General features: G+C 45.9%; 3 protein-coding genes across 4 annotated transcripts in view; 2 read left to right on the forward strand and 1 right to left on the reverse strand.

Moving 5' to 3' along the window:
• The window catches only part of CPNE2 (copine 2), an 82,354-nt gene extending 70,488 nt beyond the window's left edge, over positions 1-11,866 (forward strand). The window contains exons 12-16 of the mRNA XM_082233491.1: positions 1,195-1,249; positions 6,704-6,755; positions 8,239-8,372; positions 10,055-10,291; positions 11,289-11,866. Of these exons, the coding sequence (XP_082089617.1) occupies positions 1,195-1,249; positions 6,704-6,755; positions 8,239-8,372; positions 10,055-10,291; positions 11,289-11,396 (586 nt within the window). The 3' untranslated portion in view covers positions 11,397-11,866. The remainder of the gene's footprint in view (positions 1-1,194; positions 1,250-6,703; positions 6,756-8,238; positions 8,373-10,054; positions 10,292-11,288) is intronic.
• Positions 11,867-12,778: 912 nt separating this feature from the next.
• PSME3IP1 (proteasome activator subunit 3 interacting protein 1) lies at positions 12,779-23,226 on the reverse strand. The gene is made up of 7 exons (XM_082233539.1): positions 23,120-23,226; positions 20,691-20,831; positions 17,939-18,037; positions 17,335-17,485; positions 15,339-15,470; positions 14,794-14,861; positions 12,779-13,592 (listed from the first exon to the last, which is right to left on the reverse strand). The coding sequence occupies exons 2-7, from the start codon at positions 20,818-20,820 to the stop codon at positions 13,372-13,374; spliced, it is 801 nt and encodes a 266-aa protein (XP_082089665.1). The 5' UTR covers positions 20,821-20,831; positions 23,120-23,226; the 3' UTR covers positions 12,779-13,371.
• A 303-nt stretch (positions 23,227-23,529) lies between these two features.
• Positions 23,530-24,526, forward strand: part of RSPRY1 (ring finger and SPRY domain containing 1) — a 42,024-nt gene continuing 41,027 nt past the window's right edge. For both annotated transcript variants that reach the window (XM_082233489.1, XM_082233488.1), the window contains exon 1: positions 23,530-23,781. The gene's annotated coding sequence lies outside the window, so the exon portion shown is untranslated. The remainder of the gene's footprint in view (positions 23,782-24,526) is intronic.

Consider the following 24,526-nt stretch of genomic DNA (forward strand, 5'->3'; position numbering starts at 1 on the left):
TATGCACGCACGCGCACACATACACGAATACCAATGGCAACTCCACATAGGGCTATGCAAGACTCTGCCTGAAACCCCAAAGAGCCACTGGCAGTAAGTGTAGACATTAGTGAGCTAGACAAACCAATATAACTAACTCGGCAAAAGGCAGCTTTTTACAGCCCTATCTTCCTGTGCCACCTTCATGCCTTGCTTGTGATCTTCCAGATTCCCCTGGCTGGCCATTTGGGAAATGGGATGTTGGATTAGATCAACCTCGTCCTACCTCGAAGTGTTCCAGATGTTTTAGATTATGGCTCTCAGCAGCCCAAAGCATCTGGATGGTGATAGGATATGGAAGACGGGGCGGGGAGCTTGCTTTGAATCATCTGGGCTCTTCTTAAATTCCCCCTGGAATTCTGCAGATTGTCTCAAGCCAGGGACAGATTGCCAGCGTGGGGCAAAGTGCCCTTTCCAAAACAATGTGTTTCTTGGCTTATGTATTTATATTCCACTTATTAGGCTGTTTGGCTCCCAAAGGAGCTAACAATTTAAAATTGTTTAAAAGGGGAGAGGATTAACGCCTGCATGCATCCCTTCCATGTTGCTTGTGTAATTCTCTAAAGTTTGTAGTCCTCATGATGGTAGAGAAACACATTGATCTGGCAGTGAAGTTTGACCACACGCGTCTTGCAAAGCTGGTTGTGAGGCCTTGCAAACACATCACCTTCTGGAACTCTTTGCATAGGGCTTTGCAGGCTGATCAGCAGTGCCTGCAACCTCCCCCTTTGACTGAGCCAGGTTTTTACCTGTCCCATACCTGGGCTTGGCCAAATAGGGTGGCCTGGTAGGCCTAATTTGGCCCATAAGCAGGAGGTTCCCCTCCACTCCTGATTAACAGAAAGGCATATAACCACTGCAGAAAGGAACTTGGGATGGATGCACCTTCTTGTGTAACTTCCCAGCAAACAAGTCAGAAGGAATGCACAAGAAAAGACTGAATATAATCTCTCCTCTGCATAAGCTTTGTGTGAATAAATCAGGGTGAGTACTCAGGGAGCAGGAATCTCTCCTAAGTAGTTTTCTGCATATCTTGTTGAACCAATATCATTCATATGGGTTACAGAACCATGCTGGAGATCTGCAGCCTTTCCTAAGTCCATACTTACTTTCTCCCTTGCTTCCCCCTCCCCCCTTCTTCTGATTATTTTGCAGAGATAAAATGTTTCCTGCTTTGGGATTTGGTGCCCAGCTCCCCCCAGACTGGAAGGTAAACCTGCTCCTGTTGTTGTAGACGTTTCCATGCTTACAGTGTGTGTATATATCATTAGGTGGAACAAAGCTTTCAGGGTTTCCTTCTTGATTCAAACAGTGCAGTTCTATATTTAGAAGTACATCCCATTGAGTTCAGTGGGGCAGACTCCTACATAAGCGTAGGAATGGCGCCTCAGTCAAACAGCTGGCCCTGTGGCAAGCATTCAGAGCACCCTGGGGAACAGAGTCTGAAATGGGGATTCTAAGGCAGGAGTGAAAAGATAAGGAGAGAGGAAGGTGTGTCTGCTTGCTCAGAGGTTTAGGCTAGGCTAGAGAATCCATCCGTTGCGTGTCGAGACTCCGCAGCCACCCCCTTGTTGGGAAATAACTCACACCAGGACACAGATATTAGGTTTATGTTATTGGGCAAATTTTGGCCACAAGTTTATTGAATTACAGAATGTGAGCAGTATTGATTTAGGCATTGATTGGACCTGACTGTATCTGACTCCTGCCCGCTATGCAGGAAGTCCAGAAAGGGTAAGCCCCCGGAAGGGGGAGCCCTGTCGATGCGAACCAACTCAAGCTCCCCCTGGTGTTCCCGTTGGGGTCATGTCAAGGCCCTAGTCCCCAGCTGGGCTTCGGACAAAATCAACATCCCCGGATTCCTTTAATGGAATACCCTTAAGAATGGAGGGGCAGGTGATGGCCACACCTCCCCTCCCCCACACAAGGTCAAACAATGCCTAACCGCAACCCTAACAAAGTTGTGACAATTGCCACAAGGTAGGTGAAAACCAAGTGGCCAGTGCCAATTTGCCAAATGGAAAAATTCCTACCAGGCCCCTCGGACAACGAAGGTGACCAACCACAGTCCATAGGAAGGCCAGTGCCTAACCTGCAAATAGGGATGGAGGGCGGGTGATTGAGGAAGCGAGCCAAAGAGGAAGTCCTCTGGCTTGCTCCTCGGTTTAAACTGCCCTGGCCCCGCCCCCCCCCGGCCAGTGGATTGGCTGGCCAGGTTCTGACATGGCCGGGATCCCCCAGGCAACGGGGGACAATGTCCCCTGGCCCTGGTGGGGAGTGGGTGGCCATGCGGTCCACCGCAACTCCTCCCCACTGGGAAGTGGAGCAGATCTAAAACTACAATTCTGCCTCAGCCCTCCAAGCTTGGATGGCTGATATCCAGAGTTTCTGCAAGATTTCCCTCTTTCTCATCTCTCCCCTGTAGCTCCTGACACCTTCCCCACTTGCACCTGATGGACCCCCCCAACCTTTTGAAACATATTTGAGGGTGTTCCCAGGGGGTGGGGAAGAAGAATCCCATTACATGAATGAAAGACCATTCTGCTAGCAGATGGCACAACTGGGTGTCATTCATGTGGTTGGGAATGACTGCAATGGCTGTCAAACATTAGGAGTCACTGCCAACCCTAATAAGGAGGGCATGAGTGTCCCGGTTGTCCACAACAACTCCAAAGACAGAGAATGTAATCCAAGACCAGCCAAAAAGGAAACCTGTGCCATAAAATGTGGGTTAGGAACCAAAGTCTTTTCTCTGAAAGCCAGACTACAAAATGTTAAAAACTGCAAGAGCAGTAATAGTGTGCTTTGCTTTATAAGATGCTCTGAGGGCATGCTATTGCTGGAAGGTAAAAATAGATTAATGAAATAAATACATGGCTAAATAAATGTTATGACAGTGCTATTAGATGTTTATGTATATGGATTTTTGTTGTGTGGAATCTAATATTTTTACCCGCAATATTGATAAACAGGAATCTGCCCTGCCCATAGAGGCATCTATTCTGCACCTCCACGGTTGGTGTGAATTCTGCATGCCCTGTTGGTGCCCAGGCATGGTTGCTGATTCTTGGAGCCTCTTCACTTGGTCTCAAGTGCTACCTTAATGATTAAATACTCCAGTAACTCTCCCACTGTGCACATTATTCTTGCTATTAATACAGTGGTGCACACCCTGTATCAAGGTGCCAGTGACATTAAGTGCAGGATCAAGCACTCAATGTGCTGCTTGAGAGTGAGTCATCCCCCTTCTTCACCATTAAACATTACATTTGTCTGTCATTTCCCCCATTACAATGAATGCAGTAAACATCTTTCGGTTCTGAAGGTGACCAATTTGTTGTTCCTGAGAGCAGGAGGAGGAATCAAATGCTGACATTTTAATGGGAGGAATTAGGATGGGTGATGTGCAACTTTGCTTCTGAGATGAATTTTTTTTTAGATGAAGTAAGTTAAAATGGCAGTCCAAAGGTTTGCATTTTGGGGTGGTTGTTTTTTCACCCCTGAGCAGAGTGTTGGGTGAGTCTCTACTTTCTAGGACTGCAAGCTTCAGTATTATGTCTGAATAATCACTGAAAGCTTTAATAAACATTTGCCAGCCATTTAACTGGAAAGACCGAAAATAAAAACGCCAGGTCTCTGAACACTCAAAAGGTCCACCGCTGTGATGAATACATGAGTGGGCAGCTTCCTTTGTCTTGCATCACATCACATGTGGGATCTGTTGTCTAATGATTTAGAAAAAGGGAAAGTGATCTGTTGGAACCCAATTAATGAAGTAAAATAAGAAGTAAACAGTCTAGCAGACATAAAATTTCTTTCAGTACAAAAAATTCCATCCTTAAATATCTAAATTCATAGTAGCATATAACTAGACTATGTCTTTGGTAAAAGCCAAAACACCTTTGCAGACACTTGCTTTGGTTTTTGCATTACAGTGGTACCTCAGGTTAAGTACTTAATTCATTCCGGAGGTCCGTTCTTAACCTGAAACTGTTCTTAACCTGAAGCACCACTTTAGCTAATGGGGCCTCCTGCTGCCGCCGTGCTGCCGGAGCTCAATTTCTGTTCTTATCCTGAAGCAAAGTTCTTAACCTGAAGCACTATTTCTGGGTTAGCAGAGTGTGTAACCTGAAGCGTATGTAACCTGAAGTGTATGTAACCCGAGGTATCACTGTATTCAGTGTTCTAAGGACTGACTAAATGTAACAACAACAAAAACAATATGTCACCCATTGAGTGGGTTGCCCCAGCCACTCTGTGCAGCTTACAGCAAAATATAAGCACCCCAGGCTGTGGGGTCCCAGATCTGTGCTCTGTGATGTGGCCTGAATGGAGCCACTGGAAACATTGACAGGCCTAATTGTCATCTATTTGGATATTGCAGTTAAAACTCCCAACCCTGCATATTAGATCTGGCAAGCGCAGTAGCTCTGTGAAACTAGGCCTAAAATTTATGTTCAGAACCTGTCAATAGGACACATAACTTCCACTTGTTCCTCATGTTTCAGGTGGGTCCAGTGATTGATACACTTTTCTAGGTGTTTTTCCCACCCACCAAACAAAAAACAACACCTGGTTGCTTTTCAGAGAGGCAGGTCTATTTTATCTAAATAGCCTATAAGCCTGGTTTAGTTTCCAGCCAAAGAACAGCATGACTCAATACCTTTTCCATGCAGGAAACCAGACCACCATTCAGGAAGTTTAGGTTTATTTTAGCTTCAGAAATCTCTCACATATAACAACGCTTGTGACTTTGTGGGGGATCTGGCCAGGGATGGTGTGTAAACCTACCTCACAATACACAAACTGAAACACAGCTACATTTCAGAGTTCGCATTTCTCAAAATTTTGCATTGCAGTTCTCTTAGCCAAGTAATGTGTGCAGAAATACATAGGCTGAGGTGAAGTGTGCATAGAAACACATGTATTAGTGAAAAGAACATACCAAAAAAATAGATACATATTGGCTGCTTTTGAGAATGCCTGCTCTTAATTTCCACCATATCTATAACCTCGTGGATGGCTATCTGCATTTTCCATGGACTGCAGATAACAAATTGCAAACATGGCTATTGTTACAGTGAGGACCAGAGCAGGAAGCAGAGATGACTATTAAAGATAAGAGACATAGAAATCATGCTTTGTTCTCCCGATGCTCTTGTTGCCATGGTGCCTCAGGATGCTTTCAAAGGACTGATATGAATAAGATATTCAACACATTAAAAAAAAACCATGCTGGAAATGTCAGAGAACATCTTGAAATGCAAAGGCCTTTGCGAAGGGGACCTCAAGAAGTCGTCTCTGTAGGGGCTGTGAGAGGGAACGAATTCAAATTCCAAAGCACTCGAGGGGGGGCACCCAGGAGGCTGTGGCTGCAGCCATCTGTCAAAGTCCCTCCCATGTGCAAACTTTTAGTGGTGGTGGGAAGACTATGTCAAATTATTCATTGTTTGCTCGTGGGGAGAAAGGGTCCTGAGCCTGCAAGTCTGGGAAAAGAAAGTGTCGTCTATGGAAATCACGAGGCTTTGTATTGTGTCACCTGAGGACCTATCCCCAGCCCTCTTGCTAGTTTGAAACGGGATCTCTATGCTGTTGACTGGGACTTGCAAGGTGAGGGGGAAGCAAAAAGAACACTTTTTGGGTTGTTGTTTACACATTCCTGAAGCTTTTTCCTACTATGTTATATGGCAAAAAAAGGGGCTCAGTCCTGAGACCTTTTTTTGCTATATGTAGGGGGGCGGTTCTAGAGAGTGGGGAAGGAGGTGATTTCCGCCCCCCCCCTGAAAAAACCCCCTCTGTACATTGTTGGAATGGGTGTTTTTAACTTAATGGGTCATATCTCCTTGGGCCCAATGCCCACTCTTAGGATACAGCTTTAATAAATGCTCAAAGACAGACATTAAAACTTCAATACTGTTTGTTTGTTTGTTTGTTTGTTTGTTTGTTTTAGAGTTACCGATATATCTCTCTTCCCCAAAATTGGGAGCCAAGCACAGTGCATGGTGTACTTAAAAAAGTAATCACAAAGTAACCTTCACAACATAATTTCCATTGTTGGAGACTGTGATGCTTCTGAATGCCAGTCGCTGGGAATCTCAAGTGGGGAGAGTTGCTACTGTTTCTCTTACACTGTGAGAACAGGATGCCTGGCTGGATGGGCCCCCTTGGGCCTGATCCAGCAGGGCTTTTCTTGCGTCCTTACAACCAAAGAATGAAAAGACACAAGCCCTGCAATTGCCTTCTCTTTTCTCTTCCTTTCTTTGGCACTGACCCACTCAGTGCTCAACTGCCCTCCACATTCCATAGATGCCACAAAGGGACAAATTTGTGCCTATTTGGTTTGTTTGCTCATTCATTCATTCATTCATTCATTCATTTCCTTCTCATTCATAAACTAGTCTACTGGATACCTGAGAAGCCCCCTGAGTATGCAGGAACCAGACCTTGCTTTGGGATGTGCAAAAATGGGTGTGGTGCCCTTGTGCCACAAGGCAGTCTTTGGGGAAGGGTGGAGAGAATGGGCTCCCCTAATTTTAATGCTCAGGTGAATCTTGGAGGAAACACATCCTGAAACTTGGGTATCAGCTACATTTTGCAATATGTTTGGGTGGAAAGAGGAGTAAAATTAATCCCCACTGCTTCTGTTTCAACCTTTGTCTTCCAGGTTTCGCACGAATTTGCCATTAACTTCAATCCTACAAACCCCTTTTGCCTCGGTAAGTGCACAGTTCATTTTATTTCTGCTGTCTTTAATTCATTGGCTTTTAAATTTTAATGCTGTTTTAAAATCTGTACTATGTTTTATATTTTATTTCTCTACACTGCTGAGGCATTTTCTGCATGTAGAGCAATATACACATTCTGTCTTAAATGCAGGGGGTGCAAAGCTGAGAGGGGTTTTTTTTTGGCACACCTTCTGAAAAGACACAAAAACTTCCTCTAAGTAGCTTCCACCACAGAAGTATCCAGACTAAAATAGCACTATATGTGGGGTGTACAAAATGCTTAAAGAAGAGCCCCAGTTCAAATCTTTTAATGATATAAGGCCCTGGCTGGCTGGGGCTGATGGGAGCTGTAGTCCAACAACTTCTGGAGGACACCAGGGGAAGCTGCCTTAAGTGTTCCAACTAGGCTAGGGAAATGTTTGCATTTCACTAAGAAGCCACCCAATTTGCACTTCCCGAAACAATATGCATATCCAAACATAACTATCCATCAAAATGCACTCCCCTCAAAATTCTGTGAGGCCATTGACCAACCAAATAATGTGTACCAAAATGCATATATTAGTGAAAATTACATACAGAATGCATTATGGTAGGGAAAGTTGCTTGAAAAATGTGTGTATATTAGTAAAAAAAAATGTATATATTAGGAGAAATCCATGTTAAATATTGACACATTTTCACTGGGAACAAATCACTGCAAACTGGAAAAATGAGAAAGGGAAATCGACAGACTCCTTCCTCTCTAGTTCCAATTGCCTTTTTGGATTAGTGTGAAGCTTCCTGCTTCCGATACCAACTAACCAGATGCTGCCTCTGAACTTATGCTGCCTCTGAGCATAGAGGTTTGGTTCTAGTTAGCAGCACTTGTTGGGAGTCGTCTGTGAATTCTCTGGGAAATGCAACCAAAGCAGCCTCCACCTCTCACAGAGACATGAAGCAGCCTGGGAGCGTTAGTAGGTGTTCATACATGTTGCTTGAGTGATAGGTTAAAGGGTCACCTGAGTAAACGGGGCGAGGAATAAATAGCTGGGATGCAGAGACAGAAAACCCCACACACTTCCGGATGGAGCCAAGCAGGAGGCCCCCTGCAAACAGCTTGACAAGAAGCTTGAAAAGGTTGTTTCTTTTATAAGATTCTTTCCCACCGCCACCCAACAATGAGGATGAGACTGTCTCAAGTCATTAATTAATTACCTATATTTAGGGCTACCCCCCCCCCCAATTAGAGAAGTCTTCGTCATTTGGGTGAGTTTTAGGCCAGGATCCTCTATGCACTTACCTGGGGATGAGTTCCAACTGGACTTTCTTCTGAGTAGACACATGCATGATGGGATTGTGCTGCAAGGCTATTTCAGGAACACAAAGGTCGCAAAATCAAAACTTTGGGACAGGAGTTGGGGCTCACACCTGGATTTGTGTGCATTTGGGGGCCTGCAGCACTGACCACCCATTCTCTCACTTTGCTCCAAAGGTGTAGAAGGCATCGTCCAAGCCTATTCCACCTGCCTGCCTCACATACGCTTCTATGGACCAACCAACTTCTCCCCCATCATCAACCACGTGGCTCGGTTTGCAGCCCAGGCCACCCAGCAACAGTCTGCGACTGTGAGTTCAGGCACCTTTGCCATTTGTCTTTGGATAAAGTGTGTTTGGTGGGGGCACTGCTGGATCTGCACGAGGGCAGAGGCTGCAAGGAGGAGAACTATTCGATCAGTGGTTCCCAAACTTTTCAGGCCACCACATTCTTGGTTCCATTAACCCGTCCCCAGTGCCTCCTACCCTATAGAAAGCATTTAGCGGTTTGCAGGACCCACTACGGAATAACACAATAAAACTTAAAACAGTAACAATCAATTGCACCTTTATTTAAAATCCAGTTAAAACCATTTCAATTAATTAACTGAACTTGACTGATACCAGCTTTTTGAAGGCTGAGAGTCATTTACACCTCTAATGCCCCTTGCCACCCCCACTGTCTCCTAGCACCCCCTTAGGTAATCCCACTGCCCCCATGGGGTCATAGAGCATACCTTTACCTTTTTACCCTGGATCATAGAATTGGAAGGGACCAGGAGAGTCATCTAGTCCAATCCCCTGCAATGCAGGAATCTTTTGCCCAACATGGGGCTTGAACCCACAACCCTGAGATTAAGTGTCTCATGCTCTACCGACTGGTACTGCCCACTTTGGGAACCACTGCATTAGATCCTGCAAGTACATGATAATGCTACTGCAGAATTGAGCCCCTGGATAACGTCCAATGCACTGCTAGCTCACTCTGCTCTGAAAGCTCATGGATTGGATCACCCACCATTAAAGACTTGCAGAAATAAATGTGTGCTTCAGAGAGAATGTTTGTGTTGCTATTTTGGTTCCACAGTTTGAGCTGCAGAACAGGAGAAGGATTAATTTTATAACTCCAGTGTGTTGGTTGGAAATTCACGGGAAGAGATGTACCCCAACTGTCCTCATATACCAGGAACATTTGGTAGGGGTAGCCAATCTTGTGCTACTCTCTGGATGGTGTTGGATTCTAACCCCCATCATCCCCAGCCAGTGTGGACAATGGTCAGGATGATGGAAATTGTAGTCCAGTAACCGCAAACGTCTACCCCTTCCATCCCCTGCTGTGGTCCTGATGAAAATCGCCCTGCAAACCCTCACACCCCAGAAAAAGTTTCCATTGATATTATTTCTTAATGTAGATAGGCCCTCTTTTAGGAAAATGTTGAGAACTCCGATGGGGGCTTAGCACAAACTTCTCCTTCTCCTGTACTATTCGGTTGAGACACCCTCCTGTATTAAAATATTTCCTAAGGCAATGTTGTCCTGCACCTTGTCTGAGGACAAGGGACCATCCTGCAGGTTTCACCAAGGACCAAGGAGTGCTAATCAGGTGTCAGTTGTGTCTGTCCTTTGGCACTAATATCAGAAAATTTTAATAGATAACATGCCAGAAGAGAATAGATATTCCACGAGGAAGCCTAAACTAGAGCCGGTCACATTCCCCAATCTAGTTTCTCCTGGTTTGGGGAGGGAGCAGAGTGCCCTTTGGATGTGAGCCATCTCCATCTTCCCCCGCCAACCCACTGAATCACCACAACGCACATTTCTTTGGGCCTTACTGACACCAATGTTCCAGTGTCAGGCCAGGTGCCCCTCCCTCCTTGCAGCTGAGCAGGACTGTCCCATCCCCTGGCTCATCATCTCAAACTGCCCACGCTCCACCCATGTCCCCATACCCTGGAACTTGTCTGACTTTTCGATTTTTCGCCCTGCTTCTTCAGCAATACTTCATCCTCTTGATCATCACCGACGGCGTCATCAGTGACATGGATGAGACGCGGCATGCCGTTGTGCAAGCCTCCAAGCTGCCCATGTCCATCATCATCGTGGGAGTGGGGAACGCGGACTTCGCAGCCATGGAGTTCCTGGATGGAGACAGCCGCGTGGTCCGGTCTTACACGGGAGAGGAGGCTGTGCGTGACATCGTCCAGTTTGTGCCCTTCCGGGAATTCCGTAGTGTGAGTGTGAAAGGCTTTGCCAGTCCTAAGTGCTATTATTCTTATTTATTTGTTACCCGCCCTTCACCATAAGCTGTGGACTTTTTAGGAAGCTGGCTTAGGTTAACGTTTGTTTCAGTCCAGAAAAGCTTGTCTTCTGTTCTTAAATCACCACTGAGACATACTGCCTGTCTTAGGGTCACTAAAAGGATATATGAAGCTGCTTTCTGCTCAGTCAGATCAACGTTTTGGACTGCAACTCCCATATCGGCCAGGGTTGATGGGAATTGTGGTCCAAAACATCTGGAAGGCTGGCCTAACCCTACCAACTCCACTGACCATGACTCCATGGTGGATGCCTTCAGGATACAGAAAACAGGCATAGTTATATGTTGCTTTGATATCGCGGCAGCGGATGAATGTGTGAAGTGGCTTCAGTGAAAAGCCTGAAACTGTATCTACTTACCGTATTTTTCGCTCTATAGGACGCACTTTTCCCCCTCCAAAAATTAAGGGGAAATGTGTGTGCGTCCTATGGAGCGAATACAGGCTTCTTGGCTTCAGCGATAGCAACACGAAGCCTCCAAAGCGCAGAGGGAGCAAGACTCTCCTGGCTTCAGCGAAAGGAACCCGAAGCCTTTGGAGTGCAGTGCGAGTTCCCGCTGCGCTCCAAAGGCTTCGCAACCTTGCCGCCGCTCCCGGACCTGTTCTGGGGGCTGGAGAAGCTCGGGCTTCCCCCGCCCCTGTCCCGTGGCTAAATATGAAGCCGCGCACAGCCTCTCCCTGCTGGAGAGGTTGCGTGCGGCTAAACAGGAAGCCAAGACAGCGAGCGGGATCGATCCCGCTCGCTGTCTTGGCTTCTTTGCTCTTGGGGGGGGGGATAAGATTTTTTTTCTTGATCCCCCCCCCCCCAAAAAGCTAGGTGTGCCTTATGGTCCGGTGCACCTTGTGGAGCGAAAAATACAGTATTTTATTTCATGGTGGAGAAGCTTGAACTGCACTGGCTTTCTTCTTTCAGGCACCGAAGGAAACCCTGGCCAAAGCTGTCCTGGCGGAGCTGCCGCAACAAGTGGTACAGTATTTCAAGCACCAGAACTTGCCGCCCATCAACTCAGAACCTGCCTAGGGCCCAGCCTACAAACTGCTCTTTGCCTGCATGTGCCCCAAACGTGTCGATGGCAGACGGTTGCATGTCTTATGTGGTTTCAAACAATTTGTACTTTTTGATCTAAGATGATTTAATTTAAGAGACGCAACAAAGAGCCCTGACCACCCCAAAAGTGCAACATGGGAAGCCACCAGGCCTGAGATTCCTGGGCCAAGGAAACTGTTGTCAATACAGGACATTTTCCCTTCCCAGCCCTGAGAATCAACTTTTAAGTATTTGAATGTACTTTGTATGATTTTTTTTTGTGGAATGAGAGGAAAATTTTTACGCCCAGAACTTTCCAAGCCGTGAAGTTCTTGATATCCCATTGCCCAAAGAAATGTGGACAGTTCATGGATGTGTCATACTTCTCATGCTCAATGTTCATTTTTATACTGTGTACATGTTATATTTGTTATACTCAGGTTAATAAACAACCATGGACTCTTTGCAGCTTCATGAAACCCTGGTGTGGTCGGTTTGGAGCTCTGCAACTCAGGTTTGACAGGTGAGACAGCAATAGGAACCTGTAGCCAGTGGCCTAGAACAGGGATGGCAAACTCGAGGACCATAACCTCTTGGCCAGTCCTTGTGTGTGTATGCTAGTGGCAAGTGTGGCCAGTATGTGCATAGCACACACAGGCATATACATACACACACTTAATTTTTTCAAACCTGTCTCCCAAACCTCCCTGCTTCATCCCACATCATTCCTGGGCTTTGCTGCTTGCTTCCTCCTCCTCCACTTTCTCTCTGGCTCTACACCATTCTGCTCTCTGTCATTTTAAGTGGTATATAACAAAAATCCACAATATCCGAATCTCAAATTTGCCACAGCACAAGCTTCCCATATTATATAATCCTGTGTTTAGGAAGAATCTTCACTTTCTTAACTGCTCATAGCAACAGTGAGGAAAAAGTACTGGGGAAAATAAAGTGTGATGGAGTCATGCTTCTAAGCCCAAGCACACAGCATTGGCAGGTAGCAGTTTTTAATTCTATTCTCCATCATTTCCTTGAATGATGGCTTAGGTTCAAGTTGCTGACACCCTGTAGTATCCCATAAAATACATGCAATTTGCAGAAATTGAGTACAGTCAAGCTTCCAAGTTTGCTCAAGTGCTTTTGCCAACCTGGTGCCCTGGCTTACAGCTCCCAACACTGATGTGAGCTGTGGTTGAAAGCATATGGCGGGCACTAGGTTGGCAAAGGCTGCCCTGAAGATGCCCACACACATACTGCTTGACAAGGAATTTGGGCACCTGAGATACACCTGGCCAGGAGCCTGCACTGAAGAGAAAACAGCTAAGTAAGGCATAAGAAGTGAATAGAGATGGCAAGCTCCAAGGTAAAAATAATAATGCATTGAGGAGTTCTTTAATCAGATGCAACACTAAAACGTCGTTACAGTGTCATGACAATCCACATTACCATCTGCTCGATTTTGCACTCTCCCCACAACAAAACCAATACTTAAAAACTAAAGAGAGAGAGCCAGCCAACCCATATGTCAGCACCTGCCAGACAGCTACACCCTAAAAATGCTTCTTTGTAAAACCAACTTGGAACACACCCCCAGCAAACAACCTTTTCATTCATGGAATCTTTGTAAAAATACAAGGAATTTCCTGTCCTCATCTGTAAACCTCAGAAACCTCAAGTCTTTTGTTGCAGTTGGTACAATGGATGCTTTTCTGGATTTTCTGGATATTGAAGATGTGTGTCTCCCCCAATCTGTACTCCCTTCCCAAACTGAACACAAGTCTTAGAGTGGAGAGAAAGACAGGGGATATGAAGAGAGACACACACAAAGACTGATTCAGTACATTATTTTGGTATTCTCTGGAAAATAAGAGACAGGAGAACAGAAGTTGCAAGTCTAGGGGAGGGTTGGGATGGAAACAGAGAAATGACGAGCATCCCTACCCATGCTTCTAAGGGGCTGGGGAGACACCTACAGCGGAGCATCAAAGAAGTTGCTTCCCCGAAACACGGAGGAGACGATCTTCCCGGTGGAGTTGATGGTCCCTTCACTGTCTGAGCTGGACTCTGAGTCGCTGCTCCCAGAGTAGGCCCCGAGGCCTGGCAGGATCCCAATGCAGACGGCAGCCGAGGGACAGTGGAGGGCAGAGCCGCTCATGGAACCGCTGCTCAGAGGAACACAGGGCGGCTTTTCTGGAAAAGAGAAAGGAAGATTGGAAAATAAAGCTGCCAATACAAATCTATGGAGCGACCACATTTGGAATACTGTGTATGGTATTGGTCTCCTCACCTCAAACGACCACAGGGATGTAGAGATTCCACTATAGGGAAAGGCTTTTGGAACTTCTTAGTTTAGAGGAAAGGTGAGTAAGAGAAGTTTTGATAGAATGATAGAAGTTTATAAAGTTATGCATGGCATGGAAAGTGTGGCCAGAGGAAAGGTTTTCAGGACAGATTTTAAAAAGCACTTATTCACAGTGTATAGTTAAATTATGGCACTCACTTTCACAATGAAACTAACAGGGAAGCAGAATAAGCCGCCATGTGAATACAGCCTCGGTGAGCAAAGCTGGTGCTGCTGGCCTTTCAGCTACAGATCTGCTGCATTACTTTCCCTCAGTTACCTTCAAACATTACAGACCAAGGACCCCCATCAGAACAGAAGAGCCCTGCTGGTCAGACCAAAGTCCCTGTTAATCCAGCATCCTGTTCCCATAGCTACTACCCAGCTGTGGATGGGAAGCCAGCAAGCGGGACAGTGGTGCAGTTTCATTATCTTGCTTGTATTCCCCCACAACTGAGGTTCAGAGGGAAGTGAGTGTCCCAGAGACTGGAGATGATTCCCAGCCATCATGACCAGTTGCCACTGAGAGCCTTATCCTCCATGAATTTGTCATAGCCCCATGACATAACCCAAGCCCTCACAACATGGGGCTGAGCTTTCATTTACATACATATACATCTGCAACCCATGAGGTGTCCAGACACAATCCACTTGCGAGCCTGAACCTGTCAGCCTAAGACCATTGCTCTAGGACAGAGGTCACTGAATTATCGGCTCATGACATCACCATTGCTTTGAGAAGACAAGTGATATGCACTCCACAGTCGGAGGCGGTAATGCTTACAAGCATCTGGTTGGCCACTGTGAGAATGGAATGCCGAACGGGATGGGCCACTGGCCTGATCCAGCAGGCTCGTCTTAGGTTCACTGCAATATCACTTTTCCCCAGGAAAGCCGCCTCATGGGTTTTGCCCAATATTCTGCAACGGGATGCATCCCTTCCTTCACTCCCCCCCCCAACTGACTGATCAGCTGTTCATGAAGGCAACATGACCAATGCACAGCAGGCGATACGAGGCCTAGCGTAACCCACCATACAAACAAACCTACCTGGAGTCTTGTCATGGTCAGGATCCGGATCGAGTTTCAGTCTTTTCACGCTGTTGGCACCTTCTGAACTGAAAGGAAACAATGCAAAGTCAAAAAAGAGGACTGGAACCATTGGGGGGGGAGGCACTGCAAGTTGTTCTGTAGGTCACTGAGTTGCCATGGCAAAAAAGCACTAATATCATATTTACTCGAGTCTAATGCGCCATTGAATCTAAAGCACACCACAATTTTCAAAACTCTGAAACCATTTGCTGGCAAATGTAAATGTGCCATAGAATCTTATGCACACCTTGATTTTCGCAATGTAAATTGGCCAAAAAAGGTGAGCATTAGATTCGAGTAAATACAGTAAATTTAAAAAATAACAATGGGCTTTACATCTCCTATTCAGATGGGAAAGCCTGGTATATTTCTGCCTGGGAGATTTTAAACTCCAGAATCTACCCCACTTCACACCCCACATTGCGATGGTCAATTTTAAGCCTCAAAAGGTTAGCTTGTTTACTTTCCATCAACAAGGGCCCTTCATTCATCTGGGAACTTACCTCCGATGTTTCACAGCTCCAGCCAACAGCTTTGCCTGTGAGAACTTGCTCTTGTTTTCTGCTGATTTCGCCGGCAGTTTCTTGTCTGCTTCCTTCTTCAGGTCAGCACTGACCCCTACCTTTGACAAAGTGCTGTGGACTCAAAGGTTAAGGATCAAGTGGAATCTGAGGACTGACGGGTGTGCAGGAAATCCAGAGCAGCCAAACTCGCCCTTACATTGGCACCTGTAGTCCCAGTCCTGCCAGGCTGCAGGGGTACCAGTAACCCCAATACCTTAGAAGAGGCGGTGTGTGTACACTTATTAAAACCTGCACAGGAGGAGAAGGAAACCAGTCTTTGTGGATTTGTTTTCCATCAGGACTCTAAACCTTTCCATCAGGAACACCAGTGAATCAATCATTTGAATTATTTGAGTAATTATTTACTCAAATAAAATCAGTTATCAAATGCATTAAGCACCAGTGGATTTTATAGTAATTGGCATCATTCAGCTGCCCAGATAAAAATCTAACCACCCCGTCACATTCCTGAAGCACCTTCCCCGCATTTACATATGGCCACGCTAGATGTGACATCCAATGCATCCAATCCGAGTCCTACGCAGAGTAGACCCACTGAAGTTAATGGACTTTAAGCACTTGCACTTCCCAGTTTCAATGTCTACTCTGAGTAGAACTTTGTTGGATACAACTTTCCATTTAAAATGCATGCTTTTTTAAAGTGCAGATAATAATCTCCCTCCAAACAAGCTAATGCTATCTATATTTTTAAAAATATGTATATTACTGGCTTTGTTGTTTTTTGAGATGCTCAACAGTACTGCTAAAGGAAGCTCTCTGGCACCATCTGGTGGAGAGCCTCAAATACCAAACATGCCTCTTGAAATATTAGGTGGGTGGGTGGGTGGGTGAGCGTTAACACTCACAAAAACCCCACCCTATTCCAACAGGGCTTGGGGTGAAATTCACACCATTCAAGCACAGAATGAGTCGCTCTGACCACCTTTACCCATTAAAGAACTCAGTAAAAAGTTACAAACTGGTAGTTCATGCTTAGCAGCACACAATATGAAAGGTTCAATTTCCAGCATCTCCAGGTGGGGCTGGGGAAGGACCTGCAGCTGAGGCCTTGGAAAGCCCCTGTCTGCCAGTGTGGGGAATACCGAGCTAGGTGGGTCACTGGCTTCACTCCGCATAAGGCAGTGCAGTCAACATTTGAGTTTCTGAGATGGTTCCCAGGTCAAGACCAGAGAAGTTCAGTGAAGAAACTGATGGGTTCAAATGTGGAGGGGGGTGCTGGGAAAGATATGGAAGAAAGGGGTGGTGTGAGGGAAGGCTCTGGAGCAGAGCCTGGGAAAAGTACTATGGACAGGGCAACACACAGATCAGCAAGGCCTAGAGCCTCCCAGGCTATCAGCCCAAGCCAGCACAGCCAGTGGCAAGGGATGATGGGAGTTGTAGTCCCTAGCACCTGGAGGCTGCCTACCCCTGATATCCACACTTAGAAGAATCGGCCCAGCTACCAGAGCCACAAGAGCTTCAAGCCCAGATGAAAAATTCTGTTCCAAAAGTCTACAAATCTGGTCACCAGCAATGCTTACCCATTCCCTGGATGCCAAGCACAAAAAGATTTCTTTCTGATGTGTGAATAAACTCACAAAAGGGATGTGGAGGGGTCAGCCAAATAATGGCAGGCCACCAAAACAAATGTTGTGGGGGCCCTGGTGCTAGTCACCAACCTGTTGCCACATCTCCAAGAGTCCTCTTGTTTTCATTCACAGCCAGATCAAATTACTGAAGTTTAACACATCCTGAATAACAAACCCACAAGCTCTGTTCTCAAATTCATCCATAGCAAAGCGAGAATACAGCTCTAGTAAAAAAAAAATGAAATGGGCTGTGGAAATTAAGCTCCAGCTCTTCAGATCGCCACGACACCCCAAACCGCACCCGAGTGCTAAACAAGCCACCTGCCCCTTCTTACTTCCAACTTTACAATAGGAAGTGCTTCAATGCAAAGGATATTCTGTACTCATTCAGCTCTTTGAGATCCTCTTCTCGCCGCTGCTTCTCTATTAGCGCTTGCTGCCGAGAAACCTCATCGAGGAACTTGGTCTCCTCTTCGTCTAGGCCTCTGACCATGTTTTCTGAAAGAGGAGGCGACAGGAGAACAGACTTGAATAAGCCATTTAGCTGCAAAGCCAGCACCATCTTGCCCTTCCTCTGCAGCATGTTCCTATTCTGATCCACGTGACACTGCAGTGCTTTAACAGGAGGTCTTTCTGCCCCAAACTCTGGAGCTGGGAACACATGATCTCTTCTAGCCTCTAGAGACAAGAGCACAGATAGGCAGCCATGCTAGCAATGGCTCAGCTATGTTATGGGAACCAGGACATCCCCTCTTCTGCCAGTACTTTGACAGACAGGCTTCTGTTCCTTCTCCTTGTCCCCCAAAAGTTGTCATGCTCTCAGAATTCTTTAAGGAGCTCAGAGATATAGGGCCCTGCTTTTCTCAGGACAGGATTTTCACAAAAAGTACTGAAGCCGTTCAGTGCGGCTCCCCTGTGTCAGGATTCACAAAGATGCTTACTGGAACTTACTGAACTTGAACTGCTCCTCAAACTCCTGCTGCTTCTTGTCCTTCTGCTCCTGGAGCCTTTCGTAGAGCGAGCGGGGGTCGTACACCTCCTCGGGGCATTCTGGGAGATGGAGAAGAAAGAAGTTGTATAGGTGGCCACTTTGAAAGGTACGTGAGATAAAACTTGCTCCCAGTACAGTCTCTGGCAGCCTTGCCAATAATCTCAGAGACATTCCAGCCTTGATGCTACCTGCTGGCTGCTTTTGGACTAAAAGGAAATGAAAAGCAACTTCTGTGAAGATCCATTTGTTTGTCACCTGAAAGGGATTCTGACTACAGGCAATAGGCAAGTGGCTCTTCACAAGCCAGGTTTATCAGACTTTGCTGATAGTTTCATCAACAGTTTATTTGTTTGACTCTCATGGTAAGCCATGCTCAAGGTGGCTCCAACTTCAGAAAAGTTTATACAATAAAATACAGCAAAGTAACTCACAAACAATTACAAGACATAACAAAATTTCTGTAATCATACAAATAAGGGTAAGGAAAACATCGTATAAATATGCATGCAGATTAAACAACTCATTCATAGCAAGGCCAACAATATAAATGCAAAAGCTTAACCCAAATGGGAGTAACAATAATGTATCTTCTCCAAATCAAAATGTTGCCCCAAGAACAAACACTCAACAAGAACTTGCCCTGATGAACTTTTCCTGAATCGCAGGGGGAGCAAAATGCAGCCACTTCTCCATCCCTTATGCTCTGCTGTTTTCAAGAGATTGCTTTGTGCAAGGCTGCCCCTCTCAGCATATCCAACCGATTTTGCCTCCTTATTAGCACAGAAGCCTAGGAAGCTATCAGACCATTGGCCCATCAGCTCAGTATTGTCAACAATGACTGGCTGTTGCTCTCCAGGATTTCAAGAAGGGGCTGTTGTGAGTCCTATGTGGAAATGCCTCTAGAAGTTGAACCAGGGACCTTCTGCTTGTGAAATAGATGCTCTAACCACAGAACCTCCAAAACATTGCTCCCTAACACCCCAGCAAGCTGCTGCAGTAACGTGGCTGTGAAGCTGAACAGCAGAGCAAAAACCCTGGATTCAAATCTCACATCTGCTATGAACTCACTTGGTGGCTTTAGGCTATGGAAGCTTAAACAAAAAGCAGCCAGGAAGGGGCATATACTGGAGGTGGGACCCACCACCACCTAAACCCACCACCACCTCACACCACTTCCCCTTCCTTCCCTGCAATCTCAGTGAAGGTCCGCCTCATATTGCTACAACACTTTTCCTCAAATTAAATCGCAGTGTCCAAGATTGCCATTGGAATGAGGGAGTGGGAAAGTAAACCCAACCACCCCTCCCTGATACTACCCATCTGACTGGTGGAGAAGAGAGGGCAGCCGTACTACTTCCACCACTCCCCATTGCTCTGATGCTCCTGCCAATCAGGAATGCAACAGATCTCTTCAGCCAAAGGAGGAGGGGAGGAACCTGGAGAAGGGGTCAGGCTAGATGGAAAGGCAACCTATGGCTCCCTATCCCTGCTTCAGGCAAATGGCTCTTAACCAGTTTCAATGTCCCATTCCACCACCCCCGCTGCATTAATAAAATAGTGCTGACCTGCTTCACAGAGCTGTTCCTTTAATATTTACATAACAAAATATTAAATGCTTCAAAAATTGCAACACATTCCTCATCATTACTGTGCTAAAAAGTAACAACTGAGTGTTTGAATCATACCTAAACAGTCTTTAGTCTCCGTTTGATCCTACTCTGTCCCACTAAGTTCCTTAGAAGCTCTTGCAATTTGTTTTTGTACAAGCTTCAGGTGACAGACTCCGCTAACCCAGAAATAGTACCTCGTGTTAAGAATTTTGCTTCAGGATGAGAACAGAAAAGTGTGGTGGCGGCGCGGCAGGCCCCATTAGCTAAAGTTGTACCTCAGGTTAAGAACAGTTTCAGGTTAAGAATGAACCTCCAGAATGAATTAAGTTCTTAACCCAAGGTACCCCTGTACAGGGGTACCTTGCTTCTCAAACTTAATCCGTTCCAGAAGTCCATTCAAAAACCAAGGCACACTTTCCCATAGAAAGTAATGCAAAATGGATTAATCCATTCCAGACTTTTAAAAACAACCCCTAAAACAGCAATTTAACATGAATTTTACTATCTAACAAGACCCTTGATCCATATAATGAAAGCAATAAACAATGTACTACAGTCACACAATCAATCAATTAGTAGTTGAACTGGGTTTCACACGGTCCCAAAAACAAAACAAAAAAGTCCCCAAAACAAAAACGCAAAATAACAAAAACAGGCAGACCTCAGCGTAACACTCAAAGCGGAAGTGTGGCACTCAAATCAGAAGCGTAACACTCAAAACAGAGTACGTTTGGCTTCCGAAAAAGGTTTGCAAACCGGAACACTTACTTCCAGGTTTGCAGTGTTTGGGTTCCAAGTTGTTTGAGTACCAAGGCGTTTGAGAACCAAGGTACCACTGTACTACGGACTGTTGAAAAAGGTTTGTCTCCCAGAACCCTAGGATGTTCTGGCCCCATTTCACTAGAGGTAAAATATCCTACGACAACAGATAAGCTACCTGTGGCTAGATAGGAAAAGGTGAAGATGGATAACTTCCAACAATCTCTCATGTGGAGGAGTTTCAGGTAGAGCAGGCTTTGAGGGATTGATCGGTATTGTAACGGTAGTCTGAGCTCTCCTACTACCTCTCTATTCAGCAATTCCCCAATCAACAGTCAAATACCTTCAGGGTCTTCGGGTTTCCGAACCTTCTCCCATTCTTCCTGCCTTCGCTTGCGCCGCTCTTCTATCTCCGCTTCAGACACAAACCTTTTGTTAATCACGAGGTCGGCACTACCTTCTCCTCCATCCATTGTGGAGCAGCCTGTGCAGAGAAGAGAGTTAGGAGCAGGACAGTGTCTATTCCCTACGTATAGAGACACACTGAACTCTCTGGCATAGAACTGGCCATGCAGTGCACTGCCATGCAAATAATCCTTAACCCAATCCACGCATATAGGAAACCAGTTTTCAGGTAGAAGGCTAGGCTAGATCTCCTTGACACACAGTTTTCTACAGGGAGGTACATTTCACACAGAAGTATTCAGTAAGGTAAATTCCCACCCTGCAATGGTGCAGTCCAAATACACTGTGTGTAGACCATCTCAGTGAGAAATAAATTAGAGTTAGAAGCATGCCTACAATATCCCTGCCTACATCTACTATGCTGTACCACCGCTAATTCCCCCTACCTCAGAAGACCAGAGGCAAAGCACAATGAATCGCAGGAAGGAGGCAGTTTATGCCCTATAGCAAGCACTAAAGTGGTACTGTCTCCTACTTGGACTTGACATGTGGAGCATTTGCCACAAATGGATTGTGGAAGAAGTGACCCCACAGTGCTGCTAAGTTTCCAGACATCTGCTGCCTTTAATGGATATGGAAAAGAGAATGTATCCTGGGGAAAGTTTTGTAGAGGACCTGATACATTCCCTCTCTGTTCTATGGACTGAAATGTTAAATTCAGTCTCCCACTTTCCCCATTAATCAGAAACAGGAGTTCCTTCTTAACAGAAAAGTCAGGACTATCACCTGTAAAATTCCACCATTTGCTGTACACAGCAACAAAACAGGACGACATGTTTGTCAAAAACAGATATAATTTAGTTTCTTACAGGGTCTGCATATTAGCCATCTCCATGCCATGGGTTTTTTTTTTTTTTTTTTGCATATTATATGAATTGCATTAAAAAGCCTTGCAATATAAGACTAAAGTCATATCTAGTCCAGCATCCCATCATCCACAATGGCCAACACGACGATGCCTCTGGAAAGTCAATAAGCAGGATATTGGAACAAATGCTATCTCCTGCTGTTGCTCCCCAGTAACCGTTGAGAGACACATCCATCACAAATCTTGGCAGCAGTATATAGTCATGACTTGTCATTATTGACAAACCTCATGTTTTCTACTGAATTGCCTAATCCTCCTTTTAAAAAAGTGGCCTTCACCTCTCACTTCCATGAGTAGCAATAGAATTTTATTCTCCATTATGCGAAAATGGAAGCTGAGCTAAATTACACATATATTGAACAAAACAGGACTGCTTACATCATTTATTTTTCAGTGCAGAATTTATTTTATCTTACATAGACCTTGGAGTTTCAGCAATGGATCTGCAGGTGTTGCACACAGAAGAAGCTGAGCCAGCATGCAGTTTTTAATGTCAGGATGCAGCTGCTCTGAGCAAGCAGGTGACTCCAATCATGAATTAAGTCAACCAGTGCTTGCACCTGAGAAAAGGCTGGCCTACTGGCTCCTTACAGATCCCTTAGCTAGAATACCTCTCATCAATGTGAATTATTTCACTCAAATTCCTTCACACTTAAAAAGGTTCCTCCGGTTAGAAAAAAAAGACTGCAATGAGTGCAATTACTTGCCCCCTTACTGTTCACAACCTGGGGAAGGTACAGATGTCACAACCGTTCCCTCTTAAACAAACAAGGTGCCTTACATATGTAACACTCCTTGCTTGCAAGCTTTAAAAACCTTTTTATATCAATCTGCTTTTAACTGAAATTAGAAGCTGGATTTTAAACTACTCCCCATCTGAAATAGTAATATGACTTTTTACAGGAGTGCAAAAGGCTTTAAAGTTAAATCCTGTTTTTAAGTTGAAAATAACTGCAGATGTTGCTTCTTAAATGCATATCCCATTAACTAGAGGCCACCTTGAGAAAACTTACAGTATTTTTAAAGAAATTTTATATATTGCTTTAAATAAATTTTTAAAGTACAGTCGTAGCTTTAATAAACAATGGCATTGCTATCAACAGCATTTCATCGGTATTATATCAATAATATTCATCCTCATTGTGTGGGTCCGGACATTCGATTTTAAGAAAACTGTAAGGACGAGGGTCCATCCATAAGTTGCTTTTAAATTGTGTTTTAACGCTGTAACCCGCCTTGTGGCCTAAGGGTGAGTGGCGGGCAATAAATAAATAACAGCACTACTACTATTACTACTACTAGGATAGAATATCTTGTTAATAACTTATTTTAATTATCATTCATTATTAATAAATAATTTCGCTATTCCAGTTACCATCCCCGCACTCCCCCCAATCTCAACGGCCTCCTAGAGCCGGAAGGCGGCCCGCGACACCCACCTCTCCGCCATGGACGCCCCCAGCGGGGCCTTCCTTCCTCTTCCTCCCGAGCCCACCTTTGTGGACGGAGTCCCGGCCGCACCAATGACAGCCCCGCCCCCTTTACCCCCACGGTCTCCCCGCCTCTTCCGCTTCCGAGTCACCCAATCGGACGCCGCGTTCCTTTTCCTCACCCATCGATCCAGCCAACCGAGGCTTCCGTCGCAAACAAACCAGCGAGTCCTGAAAGCGGCGTCTACGACTGGGTTGGTTAAAAAAATAATAGGGGTGGGAAGGGACAAGGCGGGCGCTTAGGATTGGCCAGCCTCCCTTCCGAGCGGCGTGGGCGGAGCTTCGCTTCTAGCAATTTGAGAATGGGCCGCGTGAGTGGAAAGCGACGAAGACGAGGGGGCGTGGCTAGTTGCCTTGGGGATACGGAGCGAGGAGCGGCGGCGGCCTGGCGGGGAGGTGGGCGGAGCCGCGGCGCGCTCGCTCTCGGAACGGGGAGGGTTCGCGGAGGCCTCTTGCTCCGCCGCCGCCGCCGCCGCCTTTCCTTCCCGCCGCTGGCTGAGGAGAAATAAGCGCGCGGTGGCACAAAGAGGCCGCCCCGCCGCCAGCACGGCGCTTCTTCTCTGGCCTTGACGGGCTGAATGGAAGGCGGCAGCCAGCGTGGAGCGGCTGAGGTGGGTTGAGAGGAGGGGCGCCTGGCGGGGAAGGAGAGGGAGGGGAGGGGGCCGGGGGAGGAAGTGGAGGGGCGGGGGAGGGCAGGGCCTGATCCTGATCTTGAAGTAGGAGCGAAGAAAGGGCCCTGCGGGTGGATGGGCGAGTGGGGAGAAGCCCAGCGCACAGGGGGATGATAATTTCTCTTAATTTTTTTTTTAATAGTGTCTTAACGCAGTAACCCGCCCCAAGCTTTAATTCATTAATTGTGACAATGATGAAAGTCCTGGCAGTGGGACTGAGGGTGGGAAGGAGCCTGCATGTGTACAATGCCTTTGTGCGTGTGTGATCTATTTAATCTCTCTCTCTATGATAACAAATGTGCATAACTGATCCACACATATGTATGTATGCATATACATATATACACAGGTGATAGTGACACAAGTGTGTGTATACATATCATACATATGCATGGTCTTACATCATTTTAGTATCTAATACATGGCTTGCATTATGGGTGGCTAGCCCTCAGATTGGGGGCCTGATCTGCTCTCCCCACCACCACCACACTCAGCAGTTTTTTCTCTCCCTTCCCTCCCCACAATATTTTGCTAATTTGGGTGGTGATAGCAAAAAGAAAACTGGAACTAAAGTAAATGCAGCACTAAAGTGGGTTGAGCCTGGTGTGCCTGCAAATCCTCAGAGTTTTCCTCAGATGTCAGATTGATGGGTGTAGAAATGGACAGTTGTTTGGTGTGGATTACC

This window comes from Podarcis vaucheri (genome assembly GCF_965113315.1).
Source record: "Podarcis vaucheri genome assembly, chromosome: 7".
Lineage (NCBI taxonomy): Eukaryota > Metazoa > Chordata > Lepidosauria > Squamata > Lacertidae > Podarcis > Podarcis vaucheri.

What these genes read in the sequence shown, in the direction of transcription:
- PSME3IP1 (XM_082233539.1), bottom strand. Translation starts at nt 20,820, where the DNA reads ATGGATGGAGGAGAAGGTAGTGCCGACCTCGTGATTAACAAAAGGTTT. An exon ending in GAAACCCGAAGACCCTGAAG is followed by an intron (nt 18,038 to 20,690) that starts GTATTTGACTGT and finishes TCCATCTCCCAG; the next exon opens with AATGCCCCGAGGAGGTGTAC. An exon ending in TGAGGAGCAGTTCAAGTTCA is followed by an intron (nt 17,486 to 17,938) that starts GTAAGTTCCAGT and finishes CTCCTCTTTCAG; the next exon opens with AAAACATGGTCAGAGGCCTA.